Source organism: Erpetoichthys calabaricus, chromosome 3 (genome assembly GCF_900747795.2).
Source record: "Erpetoichthys calabaricus chromosome 3, fErpCal1.3, whole genome shotgun sequence".
In the NCBI taxonomy this organism is placed as follows: Eukaryota; Metazoa; Chordata; class Cladistia; order Polypteriformes; family Polypteridae; genus Erpetoichthys; species Erpetoichthys calabaricus.
Window position 1 is genome coordinate 247,542,961 of NC_041396.2, and position 21,844 is coordinate 247,564,804.

General features: G+C 37.8%; 1 protein-coding gene across 1 annotated transcript in view; it reads right to left on the reverse strand.

The window, feature by feature from the left end:
- Positions 1-21,844, reverse strand: part of pex7 (peroxisomal biogenesis factor 7) — a 192,307-nt gene that overhangs the window by 93,256 nt on the left and 77,207 nt on the right. The window contains exon 8 of the mRNA XM_028797947.2: positions 762-817. Coding sequence (XP_028653780.1) covers positions 762-817 — 56 coding nt within the window. The remainder of the gene's footprint in view (positions 1-761; positions 818-21,844) is intronic.

Below are 21,844 nucleotides of genomic sequence, written 5' to 3' on the forward strand. Positions count from 1 at the left end.
GCTAATTCAGACTATTGTAAATTGTTTTTCACTTATAAAGGAACTTGTTTTTTTTTTACTGGGTAGCAGATGTTTTCACAGTTTCCCTCTCTCATTTCTTGGTTCTTTACATCTAAACTTTTTACTCCTCTATGGGCCCACGCAGGCAGAAATGGCTGCTTCTTGAGTTTTCAGCAAGGCTTATTTTTAATCAGTGGACCTCTTTTGAAGCCTGGGGTTAGGATTTGGAGAAAAAGCCTCGTATTTTGAGTTTTCTGAGCTGGTAGAAGAGAACATCATTTGACTGATACAGCGGACACACTATAGCACACAACTTTCTAATTGTCTATATTACTTAATATGGCAATATATCATTCAACCTGCCTTTAAATTTAGCATTTGGTTATAATTGACTCATACATATTTTACCCAATCAGACCTCCAAAGTTAACATCCCCTAGCAGGTTAGGACAATGTAGATACAGTGCTGTGAAAAAATATTTGCCCCTTCCTGATATCCTTTATTTTTCACAACTACAGCAGTTGTAATTGCACATGGGCTTTAAATGTTAAAATTTGCAATAGGGAGCAAAATGTTACACATTTTACCTTTTGCAAGAAAAACATGGCCAAGTAAGCATTATTTATAATTATATTAGATATTACCACCTGTAAATTCAATTTTTAAAATTTGAAAATAATTATAAGATAAAATAATACAATATAATCTTGTAAATGTACTATTTTTGGAAAGTACTGTATCTACCAGAAAAGCATCATACCTTACTGTGAAGTCATAAGAACATGAAGCAAGAACACTTCTTTGAAAAGGGGAAAACTGTAAAACAAAAAACAAAAAAAAAATATAAGAAGATGTCCATTAAGCTTACAATCTATGAAGGGTACAATTTCAAGTGATTTGACTGAATTTTTAATCTAATTTTCTTTCGGTTCTGAAACAGGTAACACTCCGTGCTATTTAAAGAAACCTTACTGCCTCCAGAGAAACAAATAATGGTAATATTTTGAAGTACTTTTCCCATAATGTCACAAAAGTGATGTACACCATATTATTTTTTTAAACTGGAAAGATCAATTAAAAAATAAATTCACCTTGTCACTTCAAACTTGTACAAGTCATAAATGTTATCACATCAAATCTTTACGATGCATATATATGAAAAAATCAATTACCAATAATGGTTTGAAAATGATCTATTAAAGTATTATTGTACTGAATAAAAAATATCAAAATTTACCATCTCAAACGTTAGTCACAGTGTGATAAACCTAGAAGCAAAGAATTATTTATAGAGGCACACATTAGTTTGGACAATTAACATATTTTCCTAAGGCATTTTATCAGGATGTACAACTAGTAAACCAATGTCCTTACGGCACTTTTTAATATCAAGAACAACAAAGAAAACTGCATTTTAAGATTCCTTGTCAAGACTGTTTCCATTTTCTGGAACTAATACTTTACCACAGTAAATTTCAATGATTTTACACAAATGATGTAAATAAAATGTCAACCATTCTGACTCAGGTTCTGATCATTCCAATCACTGAGTTCTATAGCATGCTCTCCTTTTCTTTTATCTCCAAATTAGGTCTTTTCTTAAATCTAACTATGTTAGTTTGTCATCTTCTGTCATCTTTTATTATCTTAAAAAATGCCTAATCTGTATTATGTGCAGACCTGTAAAAAGTCAAGATGATTTGGAAGTGCAATCATCTTTCCTTAACTCTTTTTGATTAGGACATGACTATGAATATTACTTCTGTATCTAAGAACATAGCTAACTGAAATTTATACACTGCTTGCATTTAGCTCCCCACAGATACTTTGCTATGGGTTTCTTTGATGATTTTTCATGTTCTTGTTCCTCCTGTAACTCCTTTGATACTTTCCTGCACATTTTCTGGGATTTCCTCAAGGCCACGGTCTTCTGGCACACTGTCTCAACGTTTCTATTTATCTGTTCTTCCCTACAGAGTCCCCTTCTCTCCTAACACTTTCCTTATCTTGAAGTACTAAAGTGTCTCTCATCATTCCTTCCAGCTTGTGATATTCTCTCTGGGTACAACTGCTGCAAAATTGACTTCAGCCTGTTGCTGGAAATCTCACCCTGTATGTTATTCTTTAATGTCTTTTATTACATTGTTAGAATTATCTGTGGAGCAGGTCAATGTAAAAAGATTTTCAGGTGTTTCCAGCTCCTGTATTTGACATTGCCTGTCCACAAGCATCTGTTTTGATGTAGTTGCAGAGCCTCTTTGTCACCAGATTTGAATGCTCTCTTCTTCTCATTCAAGTGACCTTTTAGCTCCTTAAGACTACGTCACAGTACACAATTTTTCCAATGATTTTTAGTTTCAGATTTCATTTAAATAGTCTTTTTAAGTTGGAAGTAGCTGCAGCATGCTACACTCAAGTAGCTGAAAACAAACTCATCCATTCAGTCCAACCAGTCTGCCATTCACTCACACTTATGTCATCAGGGCAGACTATACGTGCATGACAGCTGACACCCAATGAGTGCCCTCTTTAAAGTACAATGCATTTGATGCAGGAATGAGGAATAAAGAATGCTGGTATTTTGGACTTCACAAACAAAACAGAGACTCCTCCCTCTGATGTCTTGTGTTTCATGTACCACAATAAAAAAGGAAAAAAGTGGCAGAGATTGAAGCCGAACTTGCTGTATCTGTAAACCCATCTTATGGACAACAGCTCCATAAGGCAGCATGATATTGGCTGTCAAAAAAAAGAAAACTAGCTTCTTTGAAAATGTGAAACTGTGCTGGAATATTAACATGTAGTTATTTAACTTGACATACCCTGCAATTTCTAGTTGCATAATCGGATATTCTCCAGTGAGGACCCAGCAAGTACAGTTTCACATCCCATTCCAACTAAGAATCGTTTATTGTGGCATCGGCTTTAGTAATCCAGGACTTGTTGATTGTAAAGCTGCACAGTATTTTTGAGGACACAATAAGGTCAGCATGAAAGTTTACTTATAGCCAAAGCCAATGGTTTTGATTTAGGTGCCAAATAATAAAATATATACAATATTAATCTTTAAAACTCTTACCCTTCTAACCTGCATGTATGTGTGCCTAATTCTTTTCCTTCTCTTGTGCAGTACATCCTTGCCTCATGCTTTTGTGTCCTTCTTGATGATTTGGGTAACTGAATGTCATTATAACATTCACACTATGTATAATCTTTAACAACCAGTATTTTACTCAGGCTCTGAGTCTGTGTCACTGACCATTAGAATGGCAGTGTATGAGGGCCATCCAGTATAATTTGGTCTTCTTTTACTCATGTTTGGAATGAGCCAGCATTTGACGCAGGGCTCATGATCAAACTGCTCAAGTGACTGACCTTCTGTGTTGATCCTGACAAAATCCTCCAAGATTGAGACATTGAGTGAATTTCACACTTTTTATTTTATTCTGCTCTGTGCTGAAAAGACACATTCACACCGAGTAGCTGAAACAGGCAGAACAAGTGTGATTTCAACAAGATGTAGAATATTGAGGAAAAACTGAGTTTAAGCTCAATTCTACCAGTCCAGAGTTCATTTTGTAAATAGAAGAACATTTCAACAACAAAGGCTCGGCTGTGGAAATGTGTGTCCTCTCCAGTGGATGGAATGGAGAGGCACATTAAATATGAAATTTATATACAAGTCTTTTAAAATACATTTTCAACAATTTTAGCTATACAGTGTTCATTTTGTGAGCAGCTTACAGGGGCAAGGTGGATGGGATGGAGGGCCACAGTAGATATGAACGTGCTACAGAAGACTGCCTGATAGATACTGTGCACCATTTTAACTACCCAGTGTTCATTTTGCAAGGGGCCACAGCAGATTACCACTGAATGCTTTCTGTATGTTTATTAAAAACATTTGATCAGTTTTAATCTGCCATGATCAACTGTGCATGTAATATACAAGAAAAAGAGATTTATAGGATAATGATACAATCTATTTAATTAAATATTTATGGACCTAACTGTATATTATATATACAGTGCATCCGGAAAGTATTCAGAGCACATCACTTTTTCCACATTTTGTTATGTTACAGCCTTATTCAAAATGGATTAAATTCATTTTTTTCCTCAGAATTCTACACACAACACCCCATAATGACAACGTGAAAAAAGTTTACTTGAGGTTTTTGCTAATTTATTAAAAATAAAAAAAACTGAGAAATCACATGTACATAAGTATTCACAGACTTTGCTCAATACTTTGTCGATGCACCTTTGGCAGCAATTACAGCCTCATGTCTTTTTGAATATGATGCCACAAGCTTGGCACACCTATCCTTGGCCAGTTTCGCCCATTGCAGCACCTCTCAAGCTCCATTAGGTTGGATGGGAAGCGTCGGTGCACAGCCATTTTAAGATCTCTCCAGAGATGTTCAATCGGATTCAAGTCTGGGCTCTGGCTGGGCCACTCAAGGACATTCACAGAGTTGTCCTGAAGCCACAACTTTGATATCTTGGCTGTGTGCTTAGGGTCGTTGTCCTGCTGAAAGATGAACCGTCGCCCCAGTCTCAGGTCAAGAGCGCTCTGGAGCAGGTTTTCATTCAGGATGTCTCTGTACATTGCTGCAATCATCTTTCCCTTTATCCTGACTCTTCTCCCAGTTCCTGCTACTGAAAAACATCTCCACAGCATGATACTGCCACCACCATGCTTCACTGTAGGGATGGTATTGGCCTGGTGACGAGCGGTGCCTGGTTTTCTCCAAGCGTGATGCCTGGCATTCACACCAAAGAGTTCAATCTTTGTCTCATCAGACCAGAGAATTTTCTTTCTCAGTCCTTCAGGTGCCTTTTGGCAAACTCCAGGCGGGCTGCCATGTGCCTTTTACTAAGGAGTGCATTCCGTCTGGCCACTCTACCATGCAGGCCTGATTGGTGGATTGCTGCAGAGATGGTTGTCCTTCTGGAAGGTTCTCCTCTCTCCACAGAGGACCTCTGGAGCTCTGACAGAGTGACCATCAGGTTCTTGGTTACCTCTTTGACTTGCACCGTAAATGGAAAAGGAGAAACGAGCGAATGTTTCCCGGTATTGTGAAGTTCTGGTGAACGAGTAGCCGCAGCTCCAACAGTGGAGGCGACGCAAAGGGCTGATCCCTAGACGCCGGCTGGTGAGTGCCGTGGGTCCTAGTGCACTACCGCCGGCACCAGCATCAGCTTGAGGTGGATCCACATGGGTGCAGACGGCGAGGGGTCTCTTCCTTTCCCATAGGGAGACTCAAGCCATCAGGGCACCCCAGAAGAAAGGGGAGGGCCCGAGGAATGAAGCCGGGTCATCCCACAGAGTGAGACGTGAGCCCGTGAGCTCACGTACGGAGACGGGCAGGCCTCTGCAGGTCCAGAGGGAAGCCCCAAAGTCGGCAATGACATATGGAGTGCGAGTGGTCCCCTCAAAAGGGGCATGGAACCTGCGACGACCACCAGTAGGACCCGCTTCGTTGGGAACCTGCCCTCGCGGGAAGGGCCACTCCGCCCGACGAGTCTTTGCTGGCGATGGGGCAGTGTCGCAGGAGGCTGGGGGGACGCCTGGAAGGACCGGGAGGTGGCATGTTCGTCCTCCGGGCCACGAGGGGGCAACCGCCCTGGACCAGAAGAGGGCCACGGAAGGGGAGCAGGGAGGTTCAAGCCCGTTGGGGCCCGTACCCACCGCCAGGGGGCGCCCCAAGCCTCATGAAGCCCGGGAGACATTTACTTCCGCCACACTAATGGAGTGCTTCCGGGTGCTCTCCTGACGCTTCAGCCACACCAGGAAGTGACGTCAGGCAGAGAACCTGGAGCTCATCTGGGTGAGAATAAAAGGGGCCGCCTCCCTCCAATCAGTGAGCTGGAGTCGGGAGCAGGAGCAGGACGAAGCTCCTGTGGAGAGAGGAAAGGCGGCCCACAGACAGTGAGAGAAAGGCCTGGAATATGATTGGTGCAAGGAGCATAGTGTGCTGTGTGGGACAGTTGTGTGTTGGAGAAGAAAATAAACGACAGTTTTATAAAGATGCGATGTTTGTCTGATGGTGTCCGGGCTAGTCTCACTATATATATATACACACACACACACACACACACACACACACACACACACACATTAGACTGATCCCAGCCAGGATGAAGATTATAGGGCATTCCAGCCAGATTATGTCTCCATTCCAGTCCTGGCAAGATTGTATCCTCCATCCCAGCCAGTATGCCTGTCTTTCCTCTTGGGTACTTGCATTACATATTTGGAAGTAAAAGGTTTTGACTTTAAATAAAACAAATGACAGATCTGAAATTTGTATTTAAAACATACTTCCTTAGTGTTACATTTTTTCTTGAAAAAAAAAATGCAAAAAGCTTTTTTTGGCAAAGTCAGAAGTGTAGAAAATATAATAATGATACAAATAATAATTAATAATAATAAAAAAATAATGCTAATACCATATATACTGTGAAAATGTGTCGTTTGTGTGGTATACCTTGAAAAACGGTGAAATACACAATCTAATGCCACAGTCAGGACAATAGTAGTGTGATTCCTTGAAGATTTTCTTTCTAGACTGAAGAGCTTTTGAACAGCACACTACACATGTGCGACTGACACGAGCATCACACTCAGATTCATCAGAACCACTTTTGATTTCACGGTCTGTTTCAGTTTCACTGCCTGAAGACAGATTCACTTTGTCATCACTGCTCGTATCACTATCAAGAGCGTGCAACACCTGGGCTCCATTATGAGGCTAGAAGAAAACACATCTGCACTGTTGCCTACTGTACATCATTTCCCAATCAACGCTTGGCGCTAATGCTGTGGGCACTTTTACAGCCCAAGTGACGCTCGGGTCTAATGCTTACACGAGACATGTCTATACAGTTGCCCGAGTGACGCTCAGGGCTAACGCTTTCAGCACTGTTGTTATAGCCCGAGTGAGGCTCTGCTGTCAGGATCCATTTCATGTGACTGTCTCACTATTGAAATGTTCTAGATACTGGACAGCAGTGCACAATGCAAATAAGTACATTAATTGAGTTAAAAACACCTTGAATCTTTAACAGATTTCAAAACTGTGATTATAGTAATATCACCGTATATGGAAGCAATACAAATTGAAAAAATGAATGGATACATGGATACCTAGTCTTTCAAATGGATTTTAGATCACATAACACTGTAGAATGACATAATTGCATGTTTAACATTTTGATTCACTACTAAACCACATAGCAGTGTGTACTACATAAAACTTCATAGCATGATGCCTAGTTAAACATATAAATGGAATAATTTCATTATATAATCGCAAAGTCATGCTAGTTAGCTTGACTAGCAATTCCAAACTGGCCCTGTGAATGTTTATACCCAGTGACAGACTGGCATCCTGTCCAGAGCAGTTTCCTGACTGGAGCCCAGTTCTGCTGAGATGGGATGATGTGGTGTGGATAATGTTAAAATCAAATGTATATGACTTTATTAAACTAAGCTAATATTTATGGATTACCAAAAGCTCACTCTGATTCTATACAAGACAAGGCCCTTCTGAAATCTGAAGTTTCTGTTTTTTACCATTAGATGAACAGATGATAATTTTACTTATAACCTATGAATATTTGTTTATTGCAACAAAAAAATAATCAAAACACCTGCTAAAGTTTTTGACAGAATAATTTGTCTTGAGCTTGCTTCATTTTTCATTGAGTACTTTAATCTAAAACTATAAAGCATCAGACAGGAATGCAAATGCTCAGGTAGTATGTCTAAAATACAAACACATTCAAAACCATTTTGTGTTGTTTCCTTTACTATTTAAATTCTTAAAATAAATGTCAAATGTCCAGGCTGTAAATTTTATTTGTCATTAAACAGCTGATTGAGCAAAAACAAAACAAAAAATGGCACAGTCTTACGAGAAGAAGCAGTGAAATAAAACATAATCAGTATGACTCATTTTTTCCATCTGTCTGTGCAGAAAAGAACAACAGTGGTATGTAACTCTTTAGAATGATGCTCACTACTGTATTATGAAGCTCAACTAAGTCATTAAATAACATGACGGTGTAGCTGAACTGCTCTAACACCACATAAACACTCCAGTGACTGTTAATCCCGTCATCTCTCTTTTACCAGTTTATCTGCTTGATCATCACAGCTTACTGTAGGGCGCACCCCAGAAGAGACACAGACAAGGTTCCTGCAGGATGCTTAAAGGTAGCCTGTGCCTACTGCAAGTGTTCATAATGATGATAAAAACAGGCAACTGGTCCAAAATCTTTATTCTATCAGAATTTGTAGATGTTTACAACCATAGCAAACTGACTTGTGGTACAGGATGCCCTTGGCCTTCATCAAAAGATGCACTGTATGAAGGAAGTTACAAATGAGAATGGCATTTAAAAAGACAAAACATATTATTTTAAATTATATATCTTTCAAAAATCATTTCATTACGTGCATTAATGTTTTTGTTTCTTTTCTTTTTTGCACCATGTTAGACTGTTTAAGAAAATAATGTGGTGTCACTAGGCTTTGGAAACTACAGATTATTTTCTCCAGATGTATAGATTAGAATTCTATGCAGTACTCTGATTTAACATCTGAAAAACATTCCTTTACATATAAATAAACAGAGTTGTCCAGGAATAAACCTCCTATATGAAAAATATGCTGTGACTTTAGATGATTATTTTAAGCAAGAGTGCGGCTGTGAATAAAAGAGGACAAATGGTTACCTTCAACAAGACCCTGTGGGGACATTACTCAGAGTAAAGAAATGGGAGAAAGGAAAACATGCACACACACAGAATACATTAGGTAATAAGGATCTCCACCAGTCTGATATAATAGAAGATGATCTGTCACAAACAGCAGTGTAAAATGCTCAACTCCTCATCATGCTATGCAAATCACTACAGTTTTTCCATTTTCTGTGTGGGAAAGCAAATCTTCTTAAATCATAGCAAAAATGTTAAATTAAATAACTGTTTCATCTGGACCCCCTTCTTGTGGGCTGAGAATAATTAATTTTTTAAATACCACGCAACATAATGTATTTTTAGATGCTTTACCATGTAGTACATCATATTTAATTATATTCATGAAAACTAGGCCCTGTCGTCTATTCAATGAAAAAGAAATACTATGGGAAGAGACAAACAGGAGGATTATCACAGCCATAAAATGAGATGTACATCTTAATTTCAAGGTTAGCTGCTTATACATTTGGATCCTCTTGGTGCCACTGATAACATTGTCTGCTCACCTCTGGCTGTGGTGTTTTGCATTCTGCACTAATACGGTAGCAGTGTACTTGGTTACACTAAAATACTGTAATATTTTATATAAGTATGTGTGCCTTACTAGACCGTTTTTAATCGATTCCAGAGATATTACAAGCGAAGTCATTATCTTTACATTTATTTTGTTTTTTTTATTATAATCACATTGTAGCAAGGCTAAGTTTGTGCCACTGGGAATGTAACAACCTTATCAGTTTTGAAAATTGTATTAATTGAAGATAAAATGGCAAGGTCAATGCCCATTTTTAAACCTTATTTCACTGATGGTTTACTGTAAGAGTAAAATGTACTTGAAACTGTTTGTCTGTTTAACTAGGACATCCTGACATCTGTACTAGCCCATTTAATTTAGAAAATGAGATGATATATAACATTTACCTTTATATTTTGTTCTCTGATAACAGTTTACATACGACTCTTAATATGTTTAACAATTTTGTGACTTTACGTAATATTTAAAACAGATGTGGATTTTTGGACTTAACATCTGTATGCAGTTTGGTGTGTCTGAAATGCTTTGTAGTCATTATATGTAAATTAACCTGGCTGATTAAAGGAACCTATCCTGTTAGATTTCTACAGTCTGCCATGCTGAATTAACTGGAGCATGGGGTGTAAATAAAGGACATCCATGCTTGAATATCATTTACAATGATGACTCAAAATTGTTCTTCACTAAGTATTTCCCGCAACAGTTACAGGCAGCAAATCAATAAATCCATCATAAGTTATTGTTCTAAAATGTATGTATGACTGCTCAGGTGTTCCATCAAAAATCATCAATGAAAAGGAGCAGGGCAGGCAGTGTGAACCTTTAAAAATTCAGTAAATCCATCTTGGTAAGAGAAAGGCCAGCATGTTTATACCAGAAGAATCCTTTTCAGAAAATTAGAGCCCTGACTCAACATTCAGTAGTCAAAAAAGGCAAGTAAAAATCTTTGAAAACGTAGCAATAGTTTTCAAAAGATACTACACGCAGTCAGTGAAATTATTCTGACATTTTACATGTCACTGTGAGAATTTCTTGGGCCACTCTTCAGTTAATTTTCAGTGCTCTGTATGAGGTTATTCACAAATTATTATTTACAACCCAATTCCAAAAAAGTTGGGACACTGTAAAATGTAAATAAAAACAGAATGCAATGATTTGCAAATCTCATAAACCCATATTTTATTCACAATAAAACATAGAAAACATATCAAATGTTTGAATTGAGATATCGCACCATTTTAAGAAAAGAATAAGGTCAAGAGTTAAAAAACAAGGCACATGGGGGACCAGCTCCTACAGGAGCAGATATTGATGGAAAAGTAGGTCTATCATCGGAAGACTTTACTAACAATATATTTAAGAAAGTCATCACAATTACTGTTAGAAGAGACCAATATATTAGGTGGAACTGGAGAAATAATGCTGGATACTATATCAAACAGAACCTTAGGGTTGTGTGTGTTATTTGATATTAAATTAACCAAGCAGGAAGATCTGGGTGCTCTCAGCATGTTGTTTTCAACAGAAAGCAGATCTTTAAGATGGAGTCAATGCACCTCCAAATTTGTGGCCTTCCATAACCGCTAAACTTGTTGGCAACTACGTCTAAAACTATGGATATTATCATTTATCCAAGGTGTAGTATTAACAGCAATCCTGTGTTCTCAGAATTAAAGGGGCAACCTTATTCAGTATAGCAGTACAACGAACATTAAAAGACTAAACGATGATCTCAACATTATCACTTACAACAGCAGTATTATAAAACATACCAGAGAACTGTGCAACCACTGTTTCATTAATAATTCGTACTTTCCTTTCCAGTTTACGCTGAACAAGGCCGGGATTAAATGACAGAATAAATAAATTCAACTTATGATCAGTGAATGTAAGATCCTTAGGTACAATGCACTCAACAGTTACACTGTGGGAAAAAAACAAGGTCAAAAACACGTCCTTCTGTATGAGTAGAACTTGAAACATGCTGTGTAAAATTTAAAGCCTGAGTGATGCTCATAAATTCAGAAGCTGCATTGCACGAAAGATCGTCAACATGAAGATTAAAATCCCCAACCAAAATTAGTTTGTCAAGTTTTATAATAGAGGTTAGAAAAAAATAATAAAAATAATAAAAAAGAGCTGGCAGGGAGGTTGGTAAATCAAAATACAGTACATAATATTGTGCAGACCAAGTTTCATCACCTGCAGTTCAAAAGAGGTATACAGTATGTACCAACACTAACCAGCCAACAGGTGAACTTGGACCTGTAAACCACCACAAGACCTCCACCACGACCAGATAACCACAGTGTGCTGATATAGAGCAGTCCATTGGACAGAGTTCATTTAGATGGATAAAAACCATGTCCTGCTGCCTGGTCTCATTCACTAACATAAAATCCAAATTTTCACTGCAAAACAACTCCTTAAGAATAAAAGTCTTGTTTGAAACTGAACGCACGTTGAATAAGGCCATCAAAACTGGGAGATTGGCAACTGCCGGCCATGCATCCGGCTCTCCTGCAACAGAGCAGTGTTTCTCCCTTGATGAGCAGTACGTCGACTTGACCAGAGCCATGAGCAGACAACTGGCATGGCAAGGAGAGCTGGTAGAATAGGTCTCAGGCACAGTGATCTCACACAAAGCAAAGTAAAGATGGCCTCATTGGATCTAACATCCTATTGAAAAGTCAATCATAAGAACAAATGGTATAGTATTAATGTTTTCCCATTAAATAAAAAAAGCAAGACAGAACTTGGTAAAAACGAAATTCAAAAAATCCTTATCGATAAACAGAAATTAATTTCCATAGCATTTCACCCCATTCAAGGATCTTTTATTGTCATTCCAACATCCATGTGCAGAAAAAAAAAATTGGTACTCAGGTCCCAGTAATTAAACAGTGCCCACAATAATCCCATTATAAGAAAAAAAAAAAGTAGCCCCTTAATCCTATAGACTTTGTGATAAACGAAATAACATTAATGCATAACACACTCCAGTAACATGTGTGAAATGAACTTAGAACTTACAGTCTATAAATAAATCTAGTGGGACATTGTGTAGTTCCATTATGTTTTGTTTTGAAATTTGTTTAACACATTAACGAAAACTAAAATGAAATATGTCATCAATGAAAAAAAATAATCATTTTGTTAACTAATACTAAAATAAAAATAAAAATCTTAAAACTAGAACTACATAAAAAAAAAATAAATAATGAAAACGAAAGTAGTTCTGGTCATTTTAATTTTCACCAAACAAGTCTTCGTCCTTAATTTGCATGCGAGTGTGCAGTCAGCAAGCAGCATTGATTTATGCACATGTGCAAGTACCCCTCATAGCTGGCATCTGAATCTGAGGATTTTATTGGTCATTTCATCCATCAGCTAGCATTCCCTTTTAGAAATAAGAGTGAATTCTAAAACTTCATCACTTGTCAATGACTTTTGCTGTGGATTTCATTTGCCATAATTGACCGTTACTTACAGATGTCCAGCTGAAAGGAAGTGACAGACATCTTGCACGAAATGTCAATGAAAAGGCACTCAAATTAAAACATACCACACTTTACTTTGGAAGATATACTGTAGTTTGAAAGGTAGTGCCATGGAGGATTTGTCAAGCTTAAATTTCCACTCCCGCATTTCAAATTTATTAGTATTTCAACTGGAAAAATTTTTTATCTATGTAATGTACCAAATCTTCTCTACTGAAATAAACTCCAGCAATCGATTTGTGTGCAGTAAACTCTTTTTGTCTAACACTGATGTGCTTAAACACACTCTTCTTGAGTATATTTTAAATGACTGCTATAAGATTGATTTTAAATTCTGTATCTTTACTGACTTGAACTTTGTATCGTTAAGGTCATTCTCTTAGAACCTTAAACCGATTCTTACAAATACTTTTTATAATTTATTAGACCTCAGGTAATTGGGATCTGAATAGATTAACAGCCTAAGAAAGGCAAACACTTATTGATTATTCTTGTAATCATTGTTAATTCGACGTGAAGTTGGGCCTTTAAGTTTGGGATGCGCACTGAACAAAAAAGACGGAGCAGAATTGGAGACAGAACAGCAAGGTGCGCAGAGAAGGAGAATAACTCAAAGAAATTGGCAATATCCCTGAGGACCGAACACCAATCTGAAGCAACTCTGCACCCAGACTTGAAAAGACTCATCTTCCATCACCTTTATTTTCTGCACAAGTATTTTAAGGAAGATACTTTTTCAAATACATTTCCTAACCTTTTAAGACATTTTTCAAATATATTTTCTACTTTGTTACAATTGGTTTAACTGTTGCTTTTGATAATTTTGCTTTATAATGATATTCATTTTATACTGTTTGATTTAGTGAAGGTGTTGTTATGAGCACCTGGGGCCTCATGTATAAACGGTGCGTACGCACAGAAATGTTGCGTACGAACCTTTCCACGCTCAAATCGCGATGTATAAAACCTAAACTTGGCGTAAAGCCACGCACATTTCCACGGTAACTCATACCTTGGCGTACGCAATTTCTCCGCTCGGTTTTGCAGACTGGCGGCACCCAGCGTCAAAGCAGTGCTACTGTTCCTGTGTGATCACCCTTTCTTTCTTAGACCCACATTCCTGACGCGGCTTTATAAATACACTGAAATTAACTGCATATTGTTTATTAGTGTAATGCATCTGATCGTAATTAACCTGTAGCAATATAATGGGCCAGGGAATAGCCATAGTATTCCAAATACCATAACTGCTTTAGCGTTGTTACGCTCACTGCATCTTGTTCTTCTTTTTGCTGCTCCCGTTAAGGGTTGCCACTGCGGATCATCTTTTTCCATATTACTCTCACTGCACCACTCAGAGTATTTATATAACTGTATCTGAGTGTGAATCACAGAGGCAGATGATCGGAAAGAGAATTATCGGTATACAGTTTCAAGTACACACTACCTCAACCACGGCAAAAAGCGTCAAAGCCTTTCCTGTACGGACCTCGCGTTTCAGAAACAGTTTCATCCCAAGAACTATAAACGCACTCAATCAGTCCATCAAGTGCTCCTTGTAGAACTGTTTGTACTTATAAGTACAATCACCTCACTGTAAACTTACACTACAGTTATAATATTGCACAACCTGCGCTACTTTATAAAGCGCGTATGATGACAATATCATTTTTAAGATGAAATGCAGCAAAATATGTTGCTTATAGTATACAGATAAAACTTTAACTTCATTTAAATAATCTGTATTGTTAATAATTAAACATGTGAGGACACGGTGCCGCAGCGTATAGCTAGTTCAAGGATAGCTCCTGCCTTGCGCTGTATTCTTGCTGGTGCTGACGCGACACTGGAAGGATTGATGAATAGAATAATGAAACATGTACTACGAAGATATTTCAATGTTCCTTAAAAGTTTTGAAGAATCGGCGTTCTAAGCTTACAAATGGCTTAACGTCTATTACAGAGCTGATTGTGTGGCGACTGGAGAAAGAAAAGTATGGACAGGAATTGGAGGTTACTACGTTTGAAAGAGACAGTACTTCTGTAATAAATTATTTCATCGAAGGTCGCACATGGTGCAGCAAGCCTCTTGCGTGAGATATGAACAATCACTGCGCCACCGTGTTCCCATGTTTAATAACATGCTTTCATTCCTATCTCATGAAAATGATATCACGTATACATCTCAGTATTTTAATTATTCAGAGAGCTGTAATATCTCGAATGTAATGCATTCTGTGTCCTGTCGGAGAAAGAGAAAGAATGGAAGCACGTAGTGATTCACACACATAGAGCACATAGAAGATCAAACACAGAACAAAGCATTTAACATGCTACTTGAGAAACTAGTAAAAAAAACGATTTTAAGATGAAGTTTATGATGTTCTACTTTAATGGCAAAATAAACTATGTGATTAAAGTGGAAATTTCGAGATTAAAGTTGACATTTCGTGCTTTTTCCCCACTGTGTGCCTATGTTTTTTGTTTGTACCCTAATACGCTTTCATATGACACTCAGACGGTGGGCTACGACTTGCCTTTTCACGGCGACTTTGATATATGATTTCTTTTTTATTTCGGGCACTGTGCGACTTTGTGAATTTGATCTTTCGAGTTTTTCCGACACTCTGTCACTCGATCAACTTTCTTTTGTTGATTATACCACTGTTTAAACCAACAAATAGTACGTTTTTCCTTTGCCTCCACTTGGTATTCGCTGAAATTCTTATATTTTCCCCTGTGCTTTTCCCATTGTCTTTTCACAGAAGGCTATTTATATTGATTTGCATATTCAAAGAGGCGTAATTCTGGGAGGAGTTGGGGCGGGACAGAAGGCGCGTGCACGTGCGTTACTTTTCACGCTGATCGGGATTTATGTAGTGGAAGAACGTGAAAGTATGCGTGCGCACAGATTCCTGCCTCTGGATTTTTCTGTGCGTACGCACAATCCCGCTTTTGTGCTTACGCCATGTTATAGTGTGAGTTCTACGCACGCCGTTATACATGAGGCCCCTGGTGTGGGTGATTGCCATATTCCCACTGGAGTTAGCAGCTGAGCAGTGACATCTTCAATAGAAAGCAGTGCAGTGAGAGGGCACCTGCTTTAGTGATTGGCCAAGGTGTAGCTCAGGTCTGAAGATAAACATTTGGTCTGCTTGTGCAGATCTATTAAGTGCCTTTGCCTGAATCAGCTGTCCACATGGGGCACTGTAAAGTAGTTACACCAATCATATAAGCAGTTAACAGTAACTACAGTGTAGGCAAACCAAAATAATAAACATAGGAATCTCCATTAATATATATTCAAGTTAAAGTGATAAGAACACCTGGTGTGGGTGACGGACATAATCCCACGGGGGTTAGCACCTGAGGGGGGACATCTCCAATAATAAAAGCGGCATGGTGAGCGGGCACCTGCTTCGGTGACTGGCACAGGTATAGCTTAACTGTCTGGTCTGCTTATGCTGAGGTAGTAAGTCTAGTTATTTAGAGCAGCTGTCCACGTATAGATAAGGCTGTACATGTGAGATGCTATAAAGCAGCTATATTAAGGGAAAATTATAGAATACACAGGTTTAATATGAATGACATAGAATTTGACAACTACTGTACTTCCATTTTTCCCCATTTATCTGGGGAATTCTGATGGTACTCTGAGGAAACTCCAATGGCAGCTCTGCTCTCTCTCTCTCTCTCCAAAATGACTGAAAACCTCTGAAACCCACTCTGTGAAACAAAAAAGCTATAATTTGTTCTTCCTTGGGGAGCTGGAGCCAACAAACTAATCTTTTTGTGAACCAGAGAGCTGAGATCCAATTTGTCAAGCTAAACAATGACCCAGTATGAAGACTGAGAAATAGCTATCACTTCAAGAATGGAACTTCAGCATCTAAACTCCTGTGCCAGAAAGAGTAATGCTTTTAAAACTGAGAAAAGCAGAACACACCTGAACAAGGACCAAACAGTTTGGGATCCTGGTTTGCAACCCCCCAGGCAGACACACGGTCCAGTCCCATCCCCCAGAAATGGCCATCTATCTGACGCAGCCAGCTGTTATGTGGGCATCCCCTTGGCCTGGCCCAGCTGCTTGGGTCATCAACAATGAGGATCCTGTGAGCTGGATCACCCTCGGGGAATAGTGCCACATGGCTGTAGTGCCGTAACTGACGCACCCTCATAATGCAGGTAATGTAACTCATTTGAGACTCTGTGAGCAATCGCTCATTCGACACAAAGTAAAACCAGCGGTACCCAAGGATTCTCTGAAGGAGTCCAGTCTTCATCTCAGGGCATTGGATAGCGTCTATGTCTTGCAACCATATAGTTAAACAGGAAGCACCAAGACTCTAAAAACGTGGTCTTTTGACGTTTTGTAAAGACATTGAAAGCGCTACACACCTCTTTCCAGTGACCTGATAACCTATCGTCCCCATGCTCTCTCAATCCGTCTACTGACTTCATAGGAAGAGTCACCAGAGGCATGAATATCGCTGCTGAGCTAAGTAAACCTCTTGGCAAGGTCAACACTCTTTCCACAGATAGACACACTGCTAATGGCATGGATCTTGGTTTTTACCCAGGACACTTGCAAGCCCAGATACTCAGACTCCTTACTCAGTCTCGCGACAGCCCCAATTAGAGCCTTCATTGACTCTGCAAACATCACAGCATCGTCGGCAAAGTCAATGAGTCTTTCTAAGGATATTATAGTTTACAAAAACTAAAATCAAAACTGAAACTACTGATAAAAAACTAAAAATAAATGAAACTATTAACGTAGCTGGAAAGACTAATGGAAATAAAACAATAATTTACTAAAAATATTTTTAGTTTTCGCCACAACCAGACTTACACAAGGGCTAACCTGGGATGTAGAGTTCCCAAAATTAATCAAAATATATTAATAAGAATTTCACATTTGATTTTTGTATAAATATTCCTGTCGTTAGTCTTTAACCCTTGTAACTTTTAACTCTAAAACAGAAAGTCATCCACCATGAGCCACCTGAATATATTCATCCAGTGATTAGCGGTTGATGAAGGAGAACGGGTGTTCACAGAGCATTTGCAGTGACAGAGCAAGCTGAATAACGGTGTGTAAAGCATGTCAAATAGAAAGGGTGCTGTGTGATAATAGTGACAGTTATTCAGGAGCTGATAGTGACAATATGATAGATTCTGGTTCAAGTGTCAGTGAAGAATGCAAAGGTGATGATTTTGCTTTGAATGTGCTCAGTAGGTTTCAAAGCTACCGCTCACTGGATCCAGAGAGCTCAAGAGTGAAATATTAGATACAGATAATCCCTTACAGAATTTCATTCTGTCCATAAATGACAGCATGTTAGCTGTAATTCTGACTGAGCCCAAGGTACATTATGTACACAGCAACTAATACAGCAGCACACAAAAAGCCAAATTCCAGGCTGTATATGAGTCTAACTTCCATTGTGATGAGCTGCCTCATTTCTTTGAGCTTCTTGTATATCAAGATGTAATTCAAATGCCTGAAGTCGGAATGTTGTGGTCAACAAAACCTTTACTGTATGAATAGAAAAATCACAAGTGAATAATGTTTCAGTTTATTTCTTAGGTGCCTGTGCTTTGTTGACAATAATTTACCTGCCACTTTGCACAGGAAAAATCCTTCTTGAAACTAAAATGGCACTGATCAAGGGACTGAGAAGGTAAACATACAAGATCAGCTTAATGTGGCTGACCAATCACTTTTGATTTAAAAAAGTTGTTTAACAACAAAGCAATACAAACATTGTAAATTTCCTGAGTTGGCAATGTCTCTACTTAACTACAGGTAGGTAGGTGAAGAGAGTCTGCCAACTAGTGTAAAACTAAACATACTAATGTGTTTTTGTATGTATTTATTTATTAATTTATCTTTTTTTAATTTACATTCACAGCTCAAAACACCTGATATAGTGAAAGTAATCTGGTGGCAGAATTATGTTTTAAAATATTTGTCCCCCTCTTTTCAATCTCTCTCTCAAAACAGACAGTTGAAATATCATATTCTTTTTGTTTTTAACATCAGCCATATCATTCGTATTGCATACCAGGGATTTTTCCAGCCTTGCATCCAAAACTACTGGGATAGGCTCCAGGATTCCAGCGATCCTGCTCTGAATAAGCGGGTTTAGAAAGTGTATATAGTGTTCCTAATCTCAGATGCCGTCTCTGTTGTTTTGTGGTTGTCCATACTCTCATTACCTACTCTAACTCTGCTCATTAAGGGTTTACTGTTCTTATGCATGGCCTATTCAAGTCTCACTGCCTCTAACCTTCACACTACATACTTTTTTCTTTGTTTCCCTCCATACACCTAGGTGGGGTCTGCACACTGATTCAAGCCTAAGAGCCTGGTTTTTCCTAAGATCCCATGTGTCTATTTTCTGATTTTTTACATCTTTTCAGGCCTGCAGGTTGCAAATTTCTGTCTATAAATTTTATGTGCCTGAGATGGAATCAAGAGATCAATATGGCTGGTAGAAAATAACAAAGCCCAGTATGGGAGATTTCTGAATGCAATATTGAAGGCATTCATTTTAAGCATATTGTCTTGGAGCAGGATATGCTGTATTCTGTAGATATTTAGAGTAAAAAACCCTCAAACCTTAAAATTCACCTACATTTCATCACAAATTGGCCCATTCTGGGCAAGAACAGGAAAAGATGAAAATTGCCAACAGTCAACACACGTTTGTTCAGCACTAATGACAAATATTTGAAAAATTGTATAAAAATATTCATTTTCAGCATCTGGTTTTGATTATGCTTGTTTTTATCAGACAAAAACAAAACCAGATAGTAAAACACGAAGTGTAGTACGCTTCCACTAAAATTAAACTTATATTATATCCAAACCCGTTAAGTGTACAGTTCTGTCTGATTGTGACACAAAACTAAACTCCATAGTAGCTCTTTAACCATACCATAATTACTAAAACTGAAACTAATAGATATAAAAATAAAACATATGTCTTTGTGAAATATCATAAAAAGCAATTTTGGTGAAGATTTTTTACCAGAATATTCACAGATGTACAGTAAACTTTTTTTGTTTTGACTTAATACTCTGTAATCAACAGAGACCTCACAGTATTTAGGTCACTGAACCATTAGGATCTACTGATCATAATAAAATATAGTTCTGTGAAAATGTAATTGTTTCCTTTCTGATTTCCTCTGATTTGCAAATTTATGATGCCAAATTTTTTCAAGTCTTCAGCCAAATTGTAAGATTATATAAAACATGTCTGAGTAATGAAATAACACCTTTTTGTTTATGTCATTTATTGAATGAGCAAAGCTAACCAATACCAACTACCACTGTGTGAAAAAAAAATTGTTCCCTTACACTTAATAATTGGATATGTCAGAAATTGACTGCCATGGCTGAATATTGATACTGTGATCTACACTAGACTTATAAAGCACAATTGCTCTATAACCTAAGTTGTGATTCATATTTCGTTTCAGGCTTTTTGGTTATATTCACTGCTACGTAGGCTGACCATATTTTCATGGTTCCAAAACTTGATACAACTTATTGAGTGTGCTAGACGCAAATTAAATTGAAGACAGGTTTGGGGGTTACTCCTTGGGGTTTTGTGTGTTTTGTAGAAATGAAGAGCTAAATTGAAGATTTAGTTATGCCCTGTTGTGATCCGTGCACCTTGATAAAATAAACATACTGCATATTTCTGTGTGTGAGTCAACAGGACAAACGGGATATTTTTGTGTCAAATTCTGGGACATCTGTGATGCAATGATTAAAATGGGACATGATCCATAAAAATTGTCTGTCCCAGAAAAAAATGGATATCTGGTCAGCCTACCTCTAAGTAAATATCCACCCATACACACCTTTTTTTTATCCTGCCTACAATTTGTACTCATGACATTTTTTGGAGTCAACCAGATTTCTGTTACTGCTTTAACTTCTTATTTACATGTAGCTAGATACTGGATAATTCAGTGCAACATTTTATTTTATTTTTAATACAACTACATGTTTTTATTTTCAAAATTGAGTGTTATTTTTTCAATTTACAGTATATAAATGCCCAATGACACATTCCAGCCTTTAAACTTGGCCTTTTCTAAATATTCTATAATACCTTGAATTACATTTTATAATTCAATGCAGGATAGTTACCTCCTTTGGTTCAGTGGCCTTGAACATAAATGAGAAAAGAGAGAGGAGACATTCAGTTCATTAAACCTGTTGGATTAGCTAGTAGCGAAAATGTTCAGATAGGTCATCTGCATAATTTAGAATGTGTCAAGGTTTCTGCATGATTTGGAAATTGATTCAGATTCCTGTGATTCTTGGTGAGAAGAAGTGCTTCCATGTTTCTACCTTAATTAATTTACATCCATTTATATTTCACTGGTGTAGGTGTTGGCATGGTTTACTATTTTCCTCAAAAAATGTTGTTGGATCAATTTTCTTGATGTCTCCGAGAATTCTGAGAACCTGGCTTAGATAGCAGTGCACCCTTTCTGCTCAAGGTTTAATTCCCTGACCTCTCAGAGTAAGACATGCCCTGCATTCCCTAGATAAAACAAACAGCTGGTAGCTGTTTTACATCCCACTATTTCTTTTATTTACCACTAAAAAAACAACACAGCCCAAAAATAGAGTAAAGAAAATTTGATTCCAAGTGTATAGTATTAATTAAATGTTTATCCATCTATTCATCTGTTTCTGAAATTAATTATTACTATTCTGAGCCAGTGACAGTAAAAGCTCATCCTTTTGCCATCAGCAAATACATGAACCAACCTTGGACAAGGCGCCTGAGCATGTCCACCCACAAATTTATACTGACTTAGATCTGGCAAATGTATAGTCACCAACAGACTTAATACTTCTTTTGAATTTCTATGTGTAAATTAAGTGCAAGGTATTTTCCACTTTACTTTATTCAAACCAACCATCTGCAAACACAATCAAAAACTTGATTAGTCAAATCCACAATTGTTATTTAAAAATAATAATATTTATTATTTATACTAGGGTTC